This window comes from Protomyctophum bolini (assembly GCF_963924005.1).
Source record: "Protomyctophum bolini genome assembly, chromosome: 10".
NCBI classification, from domain to species: domain Eukaryota; kingdom Metazoa; phylum Chordata; class Actinopteri; order Myctophiformes; family Myctophidae; genus Protomyctophum; species Protomyctophum bolini.
Window position 1 is genome coordinate 31,175,990 of NC_137871.1, and position 18,223 is coordinate 31,194,212.

General features: G+C 42.8%; 2 protein-coding genes across 3 annotated transcripts in view; both read left to right on the forward strand.

Moving 5' to 3' along the window:
* Positions 1–1,279, forward strand: part of LOC308322521 (protein phosphatase 3 catalytic subunit alpha-like) — a 50,119-nt gene extending 48,840 nt beyond the window's left edge. Inside the window, exon 14 of the mRNA XM_080773818.1 lies at positions 629–1,279. Within this exon, the coding sequence (XP_080629944.1) occupies positions 629–813 (185 nt within the window). The 3' untranslated portion in view covers positions 814–1,279. The remainder of the gene's footprint in view (positions 1–628) is intronic.
* A 4,256-nt stretch (positions 1,280–5,535) lies between these two features.
* On the forward strand, positions 5,536–15,176 carry sting1 (stimulator of interferon response cGAMP interactor 1). Of its 2 annotated transcripts, XR_013964729.1 has the most exons (8): positions 5,536–5,623; positions 7,606–7,832; positions 8,796–8,991; positions 10,224–10,332; positions 10,430–10,671; positions 11,799–11,985; positions 13,307–14,818; positions 14,874–15,176. XR_013964729.1 is itself a non-coding variant. In XM_080773805.1 (7 exons), exons 2-7 carry the CDS (start codon positions 7,606–7,608, stop codon positions 13,558–13,560), a joined length of 1,215 nt encoding a protein of 404 aa, XP_080629931.1. In that variant the 5' UTR covers positions 5,536–5,623; the 3' UTR covers positions 13,561–15,176. The 2 variants fall into 2 exon arrangements, 1 of the variants encoding a protein (XP_080629931.1); XM_080773805.1 differs by having other exon boundaries at positions 13,307–15,176.
* The last annotated feature ends 3,047 nt before the right edge of the window (positions 15,177–18,223 follow it).

An 18,223-nucleotide genomic window follows, 5' to 3' on the forward strand; every position in this document is an offset into this window, starting at 1 on the left:
AAACTCACTAGCCTAGCAACACAGTCGGCTGCGCTTTGGCAGAACAGAGCAGCTGATTTCTATGTTTTGATTAGGTGTTCCACTACGCTCATTTAAGCACGGCTAAAAGGCTGTTTCAACCAATACAATCAGATCTGTTGTATAGTAGAAATGATCTCGAGTTGGATGTGAATTCAAGATTAATCATTTGCATAAAACTTGAACGCACGTTCAGAGCATTTCGTAGAGTTGCACACAGAGATATGTAAAACAAGTTAAATAATAATAATATTACCTGTGTGCATTGTGTGTGTGTGTATGTGTGTGCATGCAAAGGAGTTGGTAACCAAATGGATCCTTGTAGACCTTTAACTCTTGAGAGCGTAACATGAAACCAAATAATATTTGCCTGTTGTCTCTCCTATATGGTACCAACATCAATACACAGCACACAGCATGGAATTGTGGACAAAATCTTATCCAACGATAACACAATATTCTACGTTTTTTATCTGAGAAGCTAAAATCTCATCTCCATTACTTAAATAACATTAACTGTGTGCATTTACGTTTTGTGTGTGTGTCTGTGTGTGTGCGTGTGCGCGTGCGTGCGTGCGCGTGCGCGCCCGCCTATATCTCCTCGCCGCAGCCATTCGAGGATTCTCGCCGCAGCATCGCATCAGCAGCTTCGAGGAGGCCAAGGGGCTGGACCGCATCAACGAGCGCATGCCGCCCCGCCGCGACCCCGTCAACAGCGTGGGCCTGTCCATGGGCCGCATGCACGTGCACGGAGGAGAGCCCAACGGCACCGACACCAACAGCAATATACAGTGATACACACACACACACACACACGCACACACACACACCCAGGCGGTCTCGAATTACACCAGAGGAGGAGGAAATCCTGAGTGTTCGTTTATGTGGTTTTCGCACTCTCAGAGTTCAATTTGTTGATGCTCAGGATTATGCCGTGTACAAAAGACTGATTACTTATATCCACTACAAGACGCGTACGGTACCATATTTATAGACACGTACATATAGGGATATTACACACACACACACACACACACACACAGTCCGATTTGTTGTTAACTGCATGCAACTGTGAGCAGCGACCTAATAAGCAATGTAATCTCATTTACTTTCAGTATTTAATGCATTACGTATAGTTTAATCTAATGATTTTGGAGGAATCCAAAGTATACTGAAAGCAAATGAGCAGTACTTATTAGGTTACTGCCTACAATTATATGCAGGTGATTAGCAATCTGTTACGGCACCAATTACATCTCGAGCTAAACACACACACGTGTGCACACGCACACGCACACGCACACACACACACACACACACACACACACACACACACACACACACACACACACACACACACACACACACACACACACACACACACACACACACACACACACACACACACACACACACACACACACACACACACACACACACACACACACCCTTGGGAATGGGGAATTGAGTGGAGAAATTACCCATAGGCGTGGGCGCGCCCGGACTACAACCAACAAAGGCAGAGTATACTCTCTCACTGAAACTCAGCGTTCTCACACACAGAGAACCACAAAACCATGTCGCCCGACAGGACGGCTAAACTACAAAATGTACTCCGATGCAAAACCAAGAGCTATACTATTCACCATATATAGTGGGGTGATCACAATGGGGATGACTGTGTCAGCATGCGTTGGCTGTGTTGGTGGAATGTGCTGTGTTGGTGGGTGTGTGAAGTAGTGGTCAGGAATTACATGCTGTGATCTGGTGATAAGTACGGCACATGATACAGTACCAGCACTTGCTGGTTTTTAAGTGTGATTGATGACCATATTTATCAACTTGATTTTATAAGGTCATTGCTCCATCCGTGCGCATGTGTGTGTGTGTGTGTGTGTGTGTGTGTGTGTGTGTATGGGCATATTTTCAAAAAGTGTCAACTGTCTGTCTGACTGACTGTCTGTACGGTTGAAAGGTGAATCGTGATATGACCTGCAAATATGTCATATCTTTGGTGTGTTAGTCATGCAATGGCGGGGGAAATAAAATAAAAGAGACATTGTGCATTTGGCTTATTTGAGGTCAAGCCACGCAGGAGAAGTTTTTGGAGATTAACTAAAATGCAGTCAAACCTGAGCCATTGCTCGCTCTAAGCTCTCTTTTTACTTCCGGGAGATGTTTTTTTTCTTCCTTTTTAGCCTCTGTAGCAATTACACTGAACCCCATCTTCCTCCTCCTGATCACTCCATGGGTCGAGACCCCAACTATGCCCCCACACACTCTGGTGGCAGCTCAGTCACCATGGGGGGGGGGGGGGGGTATTGGGCTCAGATTTCATTTTGAGGTACATATGTGTGCATTATTTCAATTATTTGTTGAATATAAATAACAAACTGTAGAGAGGATTATTATTTTTTGCACATGTGATGCACACAGATATATGGGATACCGTTACGGACAGAGTTAGCTTGCTTTGTGTAACGGGTAGGGATTGTGTGTGTGTGTGTGTGTGTGCGTGGGGGGGGGGGGGATAGAGATGTGAAGTCATATTATATTCATTATGTTTTTATGATGCATACGGTTTCATGTGCTGTCTAATCTAATCTGCTAATAAACAGCAGAAACGGTGGCTGGTGAGCCCAGCCTCAACGCAGAAAAATATACAAAATACACAATATTTTACTGATGAAACGGACTATTACCGAAAGGCAGCAGCCAAGACAACAAGAATATTCAGCAGTAAAAAAAATAGTCTTTGTAAAGGATTTATATATTTAACGCATCATTGCATGCAAAGTTAAGTTCTTTGATAACAATGTGAAGATTATATTTGTGCTCTGTGTTTCACTATGGTAAGACTTTTTTTCTTCTTCTGAGGATTAATGAATAATTTATTTTGTACATAATGTTTATTCTATTTATTTATTTTGTATTCATTTTTGCGTCCTAGTTTTCTTTCCATGTTTTTCTTTTCATGACTCGTGTTGAAGACGGTTTCTTTTTTTTTAATGCTGTACAGAACAGAGCGCTTCTATTCAAAGTTGTCGGTCCACCATTCTCTCTCTCTCTTACTTCTTTGTCGTACAGGAGTTGTTTTTATTGATGATATTAATAACAATAACAGATATTAACCTAGCATTGATGAATGACCATACTATATACAGAGACACAGGCATTCGGGTCAGGAAGCCAAAGCATGACTGCATGGTTAAACATTGCGCTGTTCAAAGCAAAAAAAGTAAAAAGTAAAAGAACAAAAAGAAAACAGCTGGACACACATTTCAAAAACAGAAGAAGAGCCGGTATTGTCACCGTCACAATTTAAAGGATAAAAAAGTGTATTCTCTCTGATCATAATTCTTGATGATTCCTCATGTTATTTGATGCTATTTATGATTCTATGATTATTATGATTCTATTTATTATGGACATTATTCTTAATATTTAAGCTCTCTCTCTCTCTCTCTCTCTCTCTCTCTCTGCTGGTTGCTCTTCATATTTTGTTGCTCCTCGGTTGACCTCGTTGTGCTTCTTAGGGAGAGGTGAACACCCCCATGAGACCCTGTGCCATAGAATTTGTGCCACGGTTCTTTACTCTCTCTCATCCTCTCTCTCTCTCTCTCTCTCTCTCTCTCTCTCTCTCTCTCTCTCTCTCTGTTTTGACTCCCCAAATCACTAACACTGTAAGCATGCCCCCATGGGACGATCCACTTTTTTACTCTTGAATAAAATATTGCATGAACCTTTGGTACGGATGTTTGCTCATTTATTTCCGAGGATCAGGAGAGTTGCAGAAACGAAAGAGCGAGTGATTGGGTCAGGTGTGCGTGCAGCCGTGCACAGAGTGCCATAGATACAGACCAGTGGTTCTCAACCAGTGGTCCGAAGGGATTCCAGGAGAGCATAAAATTAAACGAAATGGACCGTTACGAGTCCATTTTGTTTCATTGTACGCTCGCAAGAGTTAAATTATTGCCAAACATCTGCATTATTTAATTTACAAAAAGTCTAAATAAATAGAGAATGTAGAAGAATTGTTAATTTGTTCAACATTTGTTTGTTGTCTCCTAATGCGGTACCAACATCAATACACATACAGCATGGAATTGCGGACAAACGTTTTTGGTCTGAGAGGCTAAATGTCATCAAATGGTGGTCCGTGGCTCAAATGGGTCTGAGAGGCTAAATGTCATCAAATGGTGGTCCGTGGCTCAAATGCGGTATTGATATGAAAAGGGTATACCACTGGTATAGACTGATGTGATGCAGGCAAGCGTGTTTCAAGGAAACGCTACGGTTGCGTAAAGACGTGCCCCCGCCTGCCCCTCTTGAGCACCACTCCCTACGAGCCACGTTCCATGAGCGACACACAAACTGCCATACACACCTAATAAAAAAGAACACACACCCAGACCTGCATGAAGCCGATCGATCTCCAATCTCTCAGAGAAATTCCAGGCTGTGTTCCAATCCGCCCACAGCACAGAAACAGCTCTGTTGTAGTAGAGCAGTTTAGAGACTATTGAGGGTCACAAACGGCCAGTGGTGGACAAGGTAGGCTACTCAACACCAGCACAAGAGTCAAAGTATAGACACTTCTGGACAAATATTACGCAACTACACGTTTCTCAACTTTGTACTTTAGTGGGGAAATGGTCTAATGTGTATTCACGCTGGTATATGGTCCTTTGAACCAACTAAAGAAATAAGAGTTTAATGTGCGTGCGTGCATGTACTGTATGCATGTAAGTATCCTTCAACTTGCTTATGTCCATAGTGACTGGTTTGCCACAGGTTTTGTAGCAATTGTAAGAATAATTTATTTAGCATTAAATGTCAACTGTTCAAGCTGCTGTTAGCTTTTTTGTATAATAACTTAATTTATTTAAGCATGCGTTACAAAGTGCTGAACAACAGTTAATAACATCACATAGCAGCGTAATAATACAAGATAAAACGGATTTAAGAGAGGCCTAAGGGAGTAAAGTGCTAAACAAGAGATTAGGTCATAAACAGTTATTAAACTAAGAAAGATTAAAAAATATTGCAGGTGTCAAGTGACTTAAACAGATATAAACAAACATTACAATTATGGGAAGGCTTTCCTGAATAGATGGGTTTTTAAAAGTGTTTTAAAAGATGACAAAGAGTTTGCTTTTCTAATTGTCAGGGGGGTGTTCCACAACTTGGGTGCTCGTGCGGCAAAAGCCCGGTCACCCTTGGTGACTGAAGGCTCATACATAGTCTGGATTTTCGGTGGTGGGGTCAGCTCACCACCGGAGCGGTGGTCACCTCAACACCGAAGATCCAGACTATGAATGTAGGCCTTAAGCGTGTCACCCGGACTTGTAGGAGGGCCTCCTCAGAGGATCTCAAAGAGCGGGGTGGATAGGCCTAACCTTTAAAAATACTTCCTCGTCTTTATACGTCATACTGTTTTAATGAATGACAGTGGAACATCTGGATTGTATTACTGTAGCACTCAAATTGAAAGTGAAAGTAATGGCCGTGATAAAAAAGAGGGAGTGAGAGAGAGAGGGTAGGTTGGAAGATACACAAGCATTCATTGTTCATCTCATTCACTCCCTTCAGCCTGGAACACGTGGTGAGTCTGCATATCTTTCTTTATAGCCTTAAGTTTACAACAGACTGATAGCCCGCTCATTTATGATGCAAGACCAAGGGCCGATTCATACTCCTATTTTAGAGCCGAATAAAAGTCGGTTCGGCTCTGTAGAGCCTACAATGTCATTTGAGGTTAGGGGGGGCGGGTACCGTCCTAAAGTCGTCTCTTCGGTGCTACTGAAAATTTCGGACGAGCCGAAATCATTTCGGCACTACAGCACCGAAACAGCTGTACAATAGGAGTATGAATCGGCCCCAAACTCTTAAGTTACTGATTATAATACTAGACAATCTGACAATATTCATCCTCCCTTCAGCCGTACCACTCTTAGCCAGTTCTCCATTAAAGTCAGATGTTCTTTACTCTGGAATACACACATACTTAATAGCTCCGCATCTTCACTCTGTGACTTTAAGCATAGATTGAGGGCCAGCCTCTTGAAGCAACCCTCTACACTTGATTATAACATATAATGTAGCTTTATTGTGCGTACGTACACGCTAGATCGCTGTAATTTATATAACTGATGTTCAACATTGAAGCAATATGTGCATGCAAGCCATTACAACATTCATGTTCCTGTTTTTTTCCTTTAGTTGGCAAGAAATTCAACAGAATTGGGGGTAATATCGGTCGATTCTTCTACTTCTTGTTTCATTTTCTAAGGAATGTGTGTGTGCATGCGTGAGTGCGTGCATGCCTGTGTGTGTGACTGTGTGTGTGTGAGACTGTGTGACTGTGTGTGTGTGTGTGTGTGTGTGTGTGTGAACTGTGAAGTCATCCTAAATAAGTCATACTGTAGGTACAGTAATATCAATGATGAAGGGTGTATCTCAACACGTAAACCAGTTTTAGACTTTGAAGTGTCTTGCTCTGTAAATCGTGTAGAGCTTGTAGATATGCTATTTACGGCATGCACTGTAGTATATATCCGGCAACACAAACAACATTGTAAGCCGACTTGATATTCTTGTTGTTGGAGCTTCCTCTACAACATTCCTCTAATTAAAATAATAGTACTAATAATTCACAGTAATAACAATGGGAATAAAACTAGCAATAACAACAACAATACTAGTATTATAGAAAATCACACCCGTGTGAACCGAGTGATGCAACTCCCCCCCCTCCTCTCTCTCTCGCTCTCTCTCTCTCATTAGCTGCAGGTAGCACTGTCTTTCTCTCTCTCTCTGTTTCTGGCAAACGGCGCCCCTTACTGGTACTCATTATATGATGCTCATAGTTACATAGGTGTACACATGAACACATAGGTGAACACAAAGCTGTTCCTGAGGGGGGGGGGGGGGGAGTAGCAGGATGTGATTTTTTATAACATAAAAACACCTGGTTATTCCTGTTTGAGTGGTGCAACCACTCCAAGGAACAGCAATGTCCGTGTTCACCTATGTGTCCGCCTATGTGACGTTAATGAGCACCAGTATGACTATTAGTACCAGTAGGGGCGCTGTTGTGCCAGAAACAGAGAGAGAGATAGTGCTGTACTGTTGCCTGCTAATGAGAGAGAGAGAGGGGGGGGGGGTTGGGGAGTTGCACCACTCAGTTCACACGGGTGTGATTTTTCTACGAGTATGTTACAACGTTTCCAAACTTTTTGGCCCGTGACCCAAAAGAGAGATTAGATGTTTGCCCGGTACCCAAACTAGTGAAAATAGCTGATCTACGAGCTCACAATGCTGCGCTAAATTAGAAAACTATTTGTTTTCGAATTTATGGATTTTTTTTTTATTTCTTTATGAAATCACTGGACAAATCACTGACTTTTGTTTTTAATTTAATTTTTTTTATGTTTTAAAATAAATTCATAATAAAAAAACAAAATCAAGGGACCCATTATAATGTGTCCGCGACCCACAAATGGGTCCCGACCCACTCTTTGGGAACCAGTGGTGTAGTGTACACGATGACTGACAGCCATGTGTCCACAATAACAACCCCGACAGATGCAGTGCCTTGCTGAGCAGGAGGCTCTTGTCCCTCGGCCCCGTGGACGTTTGCCCAAGGTGCTCTCACTAACGCTGGCCGTCATGGTGGCTGCAGCCTTCGCACTCCATTCCCCTGTAAGGTTGTTGTGTGGCTTTGCCATGGTGACGCTCGCCCTGACCCTGGGACCGCTGGCGCATGGACTCTGTCTGCTGGTGGAGGAAATGTCACACCACATCAACACCAGGTGAGGACATCATCATCACCAGCGAGCACACCAATGAACACAACATGGGCTATATGCACACACCATTTCGGAAAGAACTTCTTCCCTTCCCTTCCCTACTTCCTTCACAGGTGTTAGTACCAGTGATACCATTCTGGTCGTACAGAGTCAGGTTGCTGCTACTGTTATTGTGCATGTTGGCTCACTGAAAACACTCTGCTGCAACAGTGGCTCTCAAAGTGTCCTTGAGCGGGTTCCAAAACCCAAATGGAACAAATGGACCCGTAAGGGTTTGAGAACCACTGCACACAAAATGGAACAGATAAGCCTTAATTATTAGTATCATCAGTAACTATACATCCTGTGAAGGAAGTAACAAGAATTATTCTGTGCGTATAGAGCCCATTGCCAGTGTTTTGCAGCGAGAGGGTGGCAGAGGATTGTGTCCTTCTTGCCATGCTGCATGGTGACAATAGTGGTTGGTATGGAGGGGAACTGGGGGAGATGGCCTGATGAACCTCTGCTCATCATACACTCTCCTGCCAAACTCCATGTTGTCAGGTGAAAAGAAGGCTGGTGACTCAATAGGTGGCGGAGGACAGCCACAGGCCGGGGGAAGGGGGTGAGGGGGGGGGGGAGTTGACAGTGGCAGTGACTGCAGTTCAAAATCAAATGGGGAATTCGCAACGCATATAAATGGGACATAGAAAATGGGACATAGAAAATGGGGAACAACACACAAGAGTAAAAGTAAGTGATGAACCACAATGTGGAAATCCAGCAACCTGTGGTTGCTTACTTCCACACTGGCGCCCTTTGCTACCTAAGAACCCAAGAGGGCAACGAGTGTTTCTCGTGGTCACACCCCCATAGTGGCTCATTCTCAATTAAATTGTTAATTATTTGTGTGAAAATAAATCGTCAGCTTAAATGTGTAATCGTGACAGCTCTACCCATACATCTCTCTCTCTCTCTCTCGCACAGATACCGAGGACGGGCCGGACTGGGCCACATGCTAGCAGCCTGTGGTGTTGGTGGTAAGACCCTGCTGGCTGCCGTGCTGGCGTTGCTCCTCCTCTGCCAGGCTGGAGGAGGACCTCTGTCAGACAGCAGCCACTGCTACAGCCTGCTACTGCTGGCCGCCTCTTTCTACCCCCTGTTCAAAAGCCTGGGCGTCCTGGTGAGTGAGGCCCACAGCAATGTGTTGCAGTTGGCTAACTAGAAGCTTGACCGGCCTTTTCTAATACAATAAATAGATAGATATAGATAAATAATGAATAAAACACTTAAAACATTAAGATTTTAACAATAAAGGGTAAGGTGCCTCTAGTGGTGAAACATATGACATTACAGCAAGCAGGGCAGCAAGAATGTATTTTCATAAAAGTAGGAAGTGTACATATGAAAGTTGGACAGTGCAACTGCTACTGGAATAGGACAGTAGCTTGGATGCAACGTAGCGTGTTCCTATTTCCTATGGCATGCATTGCTATATGAGCAGAGACGTGGTTTGGTGGAAGAAGACACAGATAAACGGGTCCCCCCTTTTCAATTAGGGTAGAAGGATGTGCCGTAACCATGAAATGGTGTTGATTTTGTTAATTACGATGGAAAATGTTCGTCGACTACCTTTTTTCACAGAGGAAAACTACATAAAAACAAAATTAAAACTAACACTAAAATATATTGAGAATTTCGTCAACAAATACAAACTAGACTATTAGGGAGGGACTAGTGGACAAGAGATCCAGGAGAACTAAAAGACAGATTGGTTGCGCTCTGAGAATAGCTGATCTAACAGTTCATAACGTGTCGAGCTGTGACACCTTGTGAGCTTGTAGATCTGCTATTTTCAGCATGCTGGAATTCCAGGTGGTCTCGGGCTAAATGATGGAGAGTTGGTATAACCATGCCTTTATTAGATCTTTTAACACTTAACGTCTACACAAACAGAGAATGTAGAAGAATTGTTATTTTGTTCAACATTTGCCTGTTGTCACTCCTAATGGTACCAACATCAATACAGCATGGAATTGTGGACAAAAAAACCGATAACAAAGTATAGAGGGAATGCACGTGACATCATCATCACCCGGAAGTTATGTAGGAATGCCTACTGAGTGGTAAAAAACTACATTCTGGCCTTGACAGCCCATACTGTACATCCAAACAGAAAAGTCCTATCTGATTGCAACAACATTAAACAATGTTAAACTCACTTTGCATGTTGCTTTGCCACTCGATTTGCCACTTGATGTGCCATTCACTTTAAGCATGCGCATACCCTCTATTCTACGTTTTGGGTCTGAGACGCTAAATCTCATCAAATGGTGGTCCGTGGCTCAAATGCTGAATACATAATGGGCCTTGATATAGCAGTGCTTTACACCACTGTGTGTGTGTGCACTGCAGGGCCCGTCAGAGGTGGAGGTGTCAGAGACGTGTGAGGGGAGGAAGATGAACGTGGCCCACGGCCTGGCCTGGTCCTTCTACCTGGGATACCTCCGCCTGGTTCTACCACGTACGTCAGTAACACATACGTCAGTAACACATCAACATAATGCCGCATATTAACCTATCTACTCTACGCTCCACATTCGGAACGTCTCTCCATCCAGGATTGGAGGAGGCGATCGCCACGTTCCGCGCCTCCCACCAGTCGGGGCCCTTCCGGGGCCGCGGCTCCAGGAGGCTCCTCCTCCTCGTTCCCCTCAACGCCAACATTGCTCACAAGCTGGAGGACGAGGATGACAACATCCACTTCTACGACAGCCTCCCCAACGTGGAGATGGACAGGGCAGGGGTCCGGGGGCGAGTGTACAAGCACAGTGTCTACAGCATAGTGGATGAGAACAATACGGTAGGTAGGAGGCCATTAAGTGTCTGGCAAGTGATGAAATCTTACAATAAATTAATGCACTATAGCTGCAATTTGGAATCTAGAGTTGCAATACCCTCCATTGACAGCCCATTGATCCAAATAGGGATAAAAATCCATAAAAAGCAAGGCTTTTGCACACCTACAGGCGACAGGTGCGTAGGAGAGGGTACGGTGCCCGACAATGAAAAAGGAACAAACCGCACACTGTCTTCAAATGCATAACCAACTTTAATGGGGAAACGTTGCCGTTAACCTATTAAAGTTGGTTCACTGCATTTGAAGACAGTGTGCGGGTGTTCCTTTTTCATAAAAATCCACCATAGACATATTATGAGTTAATTTCTGTGCGGGTGATTATTATATTAGGGAGAGGGAGAGGTGTCTGCTAATTTCCCCACACAGTAACTCTGTCATTTCTCCACTGTTTCGGACGCAGGGCGGCTTGCCAGAACCGAGCTGGCACCTTGGCCGTAACCGGCAGCGCATGTCAGCGTTGTCGAACTAATGCCTGTCGGACTGTTAGTATACTTTCACCTTGGCGTCCCTATTTTGGGAATGTCACAGTATAGGTATAGTATAGGCAAACATTAACAAATAGCTAAAATAGCAGATGTTATAGATTGTTATTTTCGCTGCACAACACAAAGTGATAAAGTTGTTATAGACTTTGACTGCCACTACTAGCTTTGTATGTTGTAAAGAAGAAAATTTTAATATAAACTGTGCTAGGATTTATAACCTAACCTACTGTACCCCTTCACTGGACTTAATGATAAGAAAACTGTAGCCGTTTGGTTGAGTGTTGAAAGACGAACAGTCTACCACTGTACTATGTAACCTCTCACCATGATTTTCATCATTATTGTAACACATCACTGGCACCACCTCCTGGCTATAGGCTCACACAGTTCTGGCACATTATGTCTAAGGGAGTACTTTGAAACCTCAATTTAGAATTGGTTTATATGTGAAAACATTCAAGAGTCAAGACATTGTGTTAGTGTGTAAGTGTGTACGACGTGTGCATGTTTGTGTGCGTGCAATTACATGTATTTGCCATGTGGATTATAGTGGATTATATTACAATTGTGTGTGCACGTTTGCAGGCCCATGAGTGTGTGGTGGAATATGCCACACCCCTGCTGACTCTCTACAGCATGTCCCAGGAGAGCACTGCTGGTTTTGGGGAGTCCGAGCGCAGGCAACAGGTCCTGCTCTTCTACAGGACTCTGCGGGACATTCTAGAGCGCTCGCTGGAATGCCGAAACCACTACCACCTCATCCTGCTCAATGGTGAGACCATATACAGACCAGTGGTTCCCAAAATGTTTAGCTCGAGACCCAAACGATGAAGTCTCCCTGCAGTGACCCTTTTCGCGTAGCCAGACAACTATTCCACAATCTCCAAATGCTATATCTGGAGTCTGGAACTACACCTCCTGAAATCCCAGCAATCCGTTTGTCATTTCCGTTCACAAAGATATATTTAAAAATATCTTTAGAGCTTTTATTTCCATTTCTGCTAAGCAGCAATTGATATATATATGCTTAGATGATTTCTATTTATATATCCTACTATAAATGCGCGACGTCTCTATCTGCGTGCATGCACTGTTGTAATGCACGTAACTTGAGAACCGTTTTCCCCACCAACTTCACATTCGACAAATCGACACACACGTTCCACACCCCCACAGGGAGTGCAGTGCCCGGTATCGGGTCGGTCGGACCCACGGTTCTCCAGAACCACCACAAAAGGCTCTGGTCAGGCTTTGCCAGTGGGCCTAATCAGCCTAAATCCCCTCACCTGTGCAATTTCCAGCCTCTGCCTCAGCCAATTGATTGCCATGGTAACCCCACACCTGCAAATTGATTACTTAACCACTCCACTTTTCACACTCAGTTTGCACTCTTCTTCACACAGGCAGACTGGCAGATAGAGAGATCTCCATGTGGGACACAGACAGATAGTTAAAACGGGTGCTATGAGAAGTTGACAACGGGTATTATTACGTTCCCAAGTTGCATTGCTCTCAAGTAGACCGGTGGCCAACGGGCATGTACAGGTCTAGTATCTATAAATGCACCAAGTATCTGTCTGTATGTGTGTCTGTGTGTAATCCATGTAACTCGAGAACCGAGACTTCAAATTCGACACGCGTGTTCCACACCACAGCATGGGGTGCAGTGCCCGGTGTCGAGTCGGTCCAGAACCTCCCCAAAAAAGCCTCTGCCCGGGCTCTGGACCGGGCCCCTGCCCAGCATCCATATATGGAGCTGGCCTGTTCTGACCTCACAACACTCAATATTTGGGAATGCCTGACACAGAACTCCACAAGCTGGCTGCATATACTCCCTATTTGGGCATGCCTTACAAAGAACTCCATATATGTGCATAAAATGGAGACAGACATAATATCTGGGTGGTGCATGCATTTTACTTGCATCGTTCTAGTTGGGATAAATTTGCGCGACTGTAAAGACGAAACTGAAGTGGAGGGGTGGCTCCACTTCCGCTTTATTGCTTACTCATGATGAGCTTCCGTTGCTCCAGACTGTATATGATGAAAGGAACGTGTCTACAATACATACATCACTTCCTCTTCCCATGTAGACGAGCGCGAGGAAGACCCTCATTTCCTGTCCAAGACCATCCTCAGACACCTGCGGCAGCAGGAGAGGGAGGAGTACTGCGTCACCCCGTCCCCACACCAAGAGGAGGGCGAGTGGCCTGCGACGACCCTGCAGCCCACACGGCATGACACGCTGCATGCAGCAGAGCCAATGAGCAGGGAGCCCACGCTCATGATCAGCCTCGACGGGCCACAGCCCCTGAGGGAAGCCGTTGAGCACACATACCGCAGCTGAGGAAGACAACTGGAAACATGCGCACGCATACACACACAGTGATGGAAAGTAACCAAGTACATATCTATTTTCAAAATATTTTTACATTTTGAAAACTTGAAATTAGACATTCTGCATGATACTTTAAGTACATTTTGATACGAATACGGTTGTAGTTTTACGCAAGTAAATGTTCAATTCCAGACTTTTACTTGTAAGTATTTCACGTAATTGATACTTTTACTCAAGTACATCATGTGAGTACTTTTTCCACCACTGGTGAGCTGCAAAGAAGGTGCTACCTTGACCTTTGTGACCGCCCTACCCGGTGCTGCAGTTTACACGTTGGAACATAATAAAGTCCTCTAGTCTGTGTTCATTTAACTTCAGTGTAAACAAATGCAACCAAAAGGACCTGTATTTTGCTTTTAAACGCACTTCCACAGGAAGTGTTTTCTCTAGTCTGTGTTCATTTAACTTCAGAGTGTAAACAAATGTGATCAAAAGGACCCGTATTTTGCTTATAAACCCACTTCCACAGGAAGTGTTTTCTGAAGGGGAGATGGCAACAAATCACTCTTCCACCACCCACATGTCAATGTCCTTCTGATGGCTATGAAGGCTACTTCAGACCTCGAAAAGAAAAAACAGGTGCGCTTTGAAAATAACTTAATTCATAAACCAACTAAATGGAAAAAGCGGCACTCCAAAATAAAAGATGCATTTTCTCATGTTTATTTGAGAACACTGACGTGTTTCGGCAGTAGCCTTCTTCAGAGCAGACGAAAAGGTTTTTAAGACGTTTTAGTCTGCTCTGTAGAAGGCTACTACGAAACGCATCAGCGTTCTCAAAATAAACATGATAAATTGCATCTGAGCCAGTCTTGCATCTTTTATTTTGGAGTCTACTACAGACCTCTTTACTGGCACAAGCATTATAGGTATCTGTTATTGTTAAGTCCTGGAAAGTTTAACTCTTATAATTTACGTTACATTTATGTGCTGCAAATACAGGGCACCCAAACCGTTACATTACCTTTCTAGATTATAAATTGTCTGCTTATATAACCACTTAACTATTATTTCAAGTATTTTCAAAATAGACCATCTACAAGTTCCCACCATCCTGCGGTGTTACTCAATGTGTCAAAGGATTTCATCCGCTGTTTGTGCCCATGTGACATGACATGATCACTGGGTTAAACTTGTTTGTGCCCCTGTGACATCACTGGGTTAAACTTGTTTGTGCCCCTGTGACATCACTGGGTTAAACTTGTTTGTGCCCCTGTGACATCACTGGGATAAACTGTGACATCACTGGGTTAAACTTCCAGAGGCTCACAGAGACTAATCAGTTTCAAGTCTACCAATAGAACTTTAGGGTAGAGAGTATAAGCCAACAAAATGCAAAGATAATGTTGAAAGCTGTGACAGCGTCCCGTTAATGATATTTCTATACTGCTAAACATTTTACAGGCAATAGCAATTCAAATGCTTTTAATGTGCTTTCTACTGTGCATTTTATGTAATAAATGGAAAACGTTATCTGCATTCAACTATTTTTGCTGCAAGTGAAGACTCCTACGCACCTGTGCATTTCAGTAGGTGTGCAAAAGGACTTTTTCTACTATGTAATAAATGGAAACACATCTTTAGATGAAGAGCTTGTGTTTCATTTCACTTCCCCTAAAGTTGGACACCCAAAACTGGGTGGGTTCTTGCTTGAAGAAAGACATGGACGAGTCACTGAAATAAATAATGGTGCATCTACAGACTGTAGGAGTTTTAAAGTTGTCGGCGAGTCATCAGATCATTATATATTTCACACTACAGGAGTCTTTTAAAAAAAGTCTACTGTCATTATATCAGTGTGGCTTTCACACTGTAAACTGAGACAAAGAAAACATGGATCACGCATAAATTAGAAAATGCATGCAATAAAAAGAACACGTTATATAAATACTTAAAACATAGAACTATAGATACGGATATTAAATATAAAAGATATAAAAATAAAGTAATAAGCATGACTAGAGCTAGCCCTGAAACATGACAGTCAAGATTATCATCATCAGTCATTGTTTTACGCAATTGCTACATTTACAGTCCAAACGTGTATACAGTATAAACATTCCAATTTCATTCCACATGTGCCACGGGTGTTAGAAATTACAGCGATTAGCATTTCTGCATCCCACGTTGTTTAATAAAAAGCATTTTTATCCGAGTGCCCTGGCTACTTTTCTCAAACGGGGTTTGTTTGGGAAATTCACATTTGCACACCGGGAGCGCACTCGCCTATTAGTCTGTATTGGCAGTGCAGTCAGCGTGCCTATATCGAACACACCGAGTGCCACACTCCTCCCGACCGATAGGGGCGCGTAGTTGAAAGCCAATGGCAAAACAACTGCTTGGATGAAAATGCTTTTTATTAAACAACACGGGATGCAGCAATCCTAATCGCTGTACCAGCAAATTTCTAACACCCGTGGCACATGTGGTGAGTACTTTATATTTCTAATCTGAATGAAACCGCCAGATACAAACAGATATCCAGTTGATTATAGATAATAATAAAATAGAAAGAGTATATGAAAACAAATTATTGGGAGTGATTCTAGAGGAACCAGAGGAACAAGATGGAAAAGAGCATCTCAGTCATAAATAAGGCAAAACAGTGAAAACACCTACACAACCCCAGCTTATTGCACACGCTGTAGTGCTTTACTGTGCAATGATCCTACCCTACCTGAACTACTGCTCTGAGGTATGGGGAAACGCCTACCAATCTACCATAAATCCATTGATTATACTACAAAAGAGAGCACTAAGAGTAATAAACAATGTAGGATACCGGGACCACACACACCCACTGTTTTTACAATCACACCTTCTGAAGCTCACAGATATGGTCAATGTTAAAATTCTACAAACTATGTACAAAGCAAGATATAACCAATAACCAACGGGTAAATGTACAAGACAAATTTCTGGATAAGGAAAGAGAACCACTGAATTTCAAAAAACCTGTGATGCGTACAAACTTGAAAACGAGGAGCATCTCCTCTCACTCTGTGGAATGAGCTGGAGGATGAATTAACGTGCTGTGGAAACATTAACCAATTCAAAACTAGAGTGAAGAGAACAATTTTTGATAGATACAGAAATGAAGAAGAGTACTAGTGGCATTGCAGGGGGGAAACCATGACGCACTGTACTTAATTATAGTAAACCATACCATGTATGGTGAACCATGCCATGTATTATTAGTAGACCATTATTAGTAAACCATAACACATATTATGTACTATATAGGTGTAGTAAACCATATAATGTATTATTAGTAGTAGTAGTAGTAGTAGCAGTGAACCATAATGCATGTTGTGTACTATATAAGTATATATATATAGTATATATGATACACTATACTATAGTAAAACCATATTACCTATTATACCTACTATACCATATTACAGTAAACCATATTCTATAAGGATAGCATAACAAACTAATGAGACGCAGGAATCATACACATATCCCCCAAATAATAACCCTCATACAATAATCTGCCAACAATGTACTTCAGGTTGATGTGATGTATATTGTTATGTATGTAAGTAGCTGTGTATATGTATGTTTATATGCTCATTTATATGTTATACGTTTATATATATGAATATGTGTAGGTGAATGTAAGGACAACATGAATGTATGCACTGTGCAGGTAGACGGATATCCATCAGTCTACAACACATGCACTTAGATATGCAAATATATCTTTGGATATTGGACAGGACATAAGCAACAGACAGCAGACACTCAAAAGAAGTAGGGGGGAAAAAGTGGAAAAAACTGAAATATGGAAATATGTTTTATGTATGAAGAGTTGTATAAGAGTTCACCAAGATACCATCCAGACCCGATACATAATTTGTTTTTTATTCCAATTCATTTTGACATCTCACGCACGTGACGCACGTGCAGGATGCCATGATACAAGCGCGAGACCGACACAGGACGCCTCTCTATCTCTCTACATGCACGTCACACACACAGGCCAGGCTACACAGGGCGAAATGTTTCTGATAGCGTATAGACTACATGCGAGACAGGACGTCAAATCTTGATTTTCATAAAATAACTGTCTCTCTCCGCGCACACACACACACACGCACACACGCACACACACACACACACACACACACACACACACACACACACACACACACACACACACACACACACACACACACACACACACACACACACACACACACACACACACACACACACACACACACACACACACACACACACACACACACACACACACACACACACACACACACACACACACACACACGTGTTCTCTTCTTACACAGGTGATTACATACCATCACAGCATGTTCAAGATTTGAAACACATGATGTTCTGTTTTAGTAAGAGAGAAACAGATGACTGTGGGAGACTGGTCTGGCCTGTTCTCCACTGTATACAGTGCTGACATGTGATGTCGACGGATGGATGGATGCAGTCCACAGCATCAACAACCTATCCAGCAATATTCAGTTAGCAGTGGTGGGGAAAGTACTCGCATGTTTTAGTAAAAGTAAAATAGTAATAGTTTTTTTCAACCAAGGTTCATGTTTTAGGTTGTTATTAGAGAAAGTAAAAGATGACTACT

Bases quoted from the DNA above. Each gene is read 5' to 3' on its own strand.
- sting1 (XM_080773805.1), top strand. From the start codon at position 7,606: ATGCAGTGCCTTGCTGAGCAGGAGGCTCTTGTCCCTCGGCCCCGTGGA. The intron at 8,992-10,223 runs GTGAGTGAGGCC...TGTGCACTGCAG, and splicing joins TCAAAAGCCTGGGCGTCCTG to GGCCCGTCAGAGGTGGAGGT. The intron at 10,333-10,429 runs GTACGTCAGTAA...CTCTCCATCCAG, and splicing joins CCTCCGCCTGGTTCTACCAC to GATTGGAGGAGGCGATCGCC.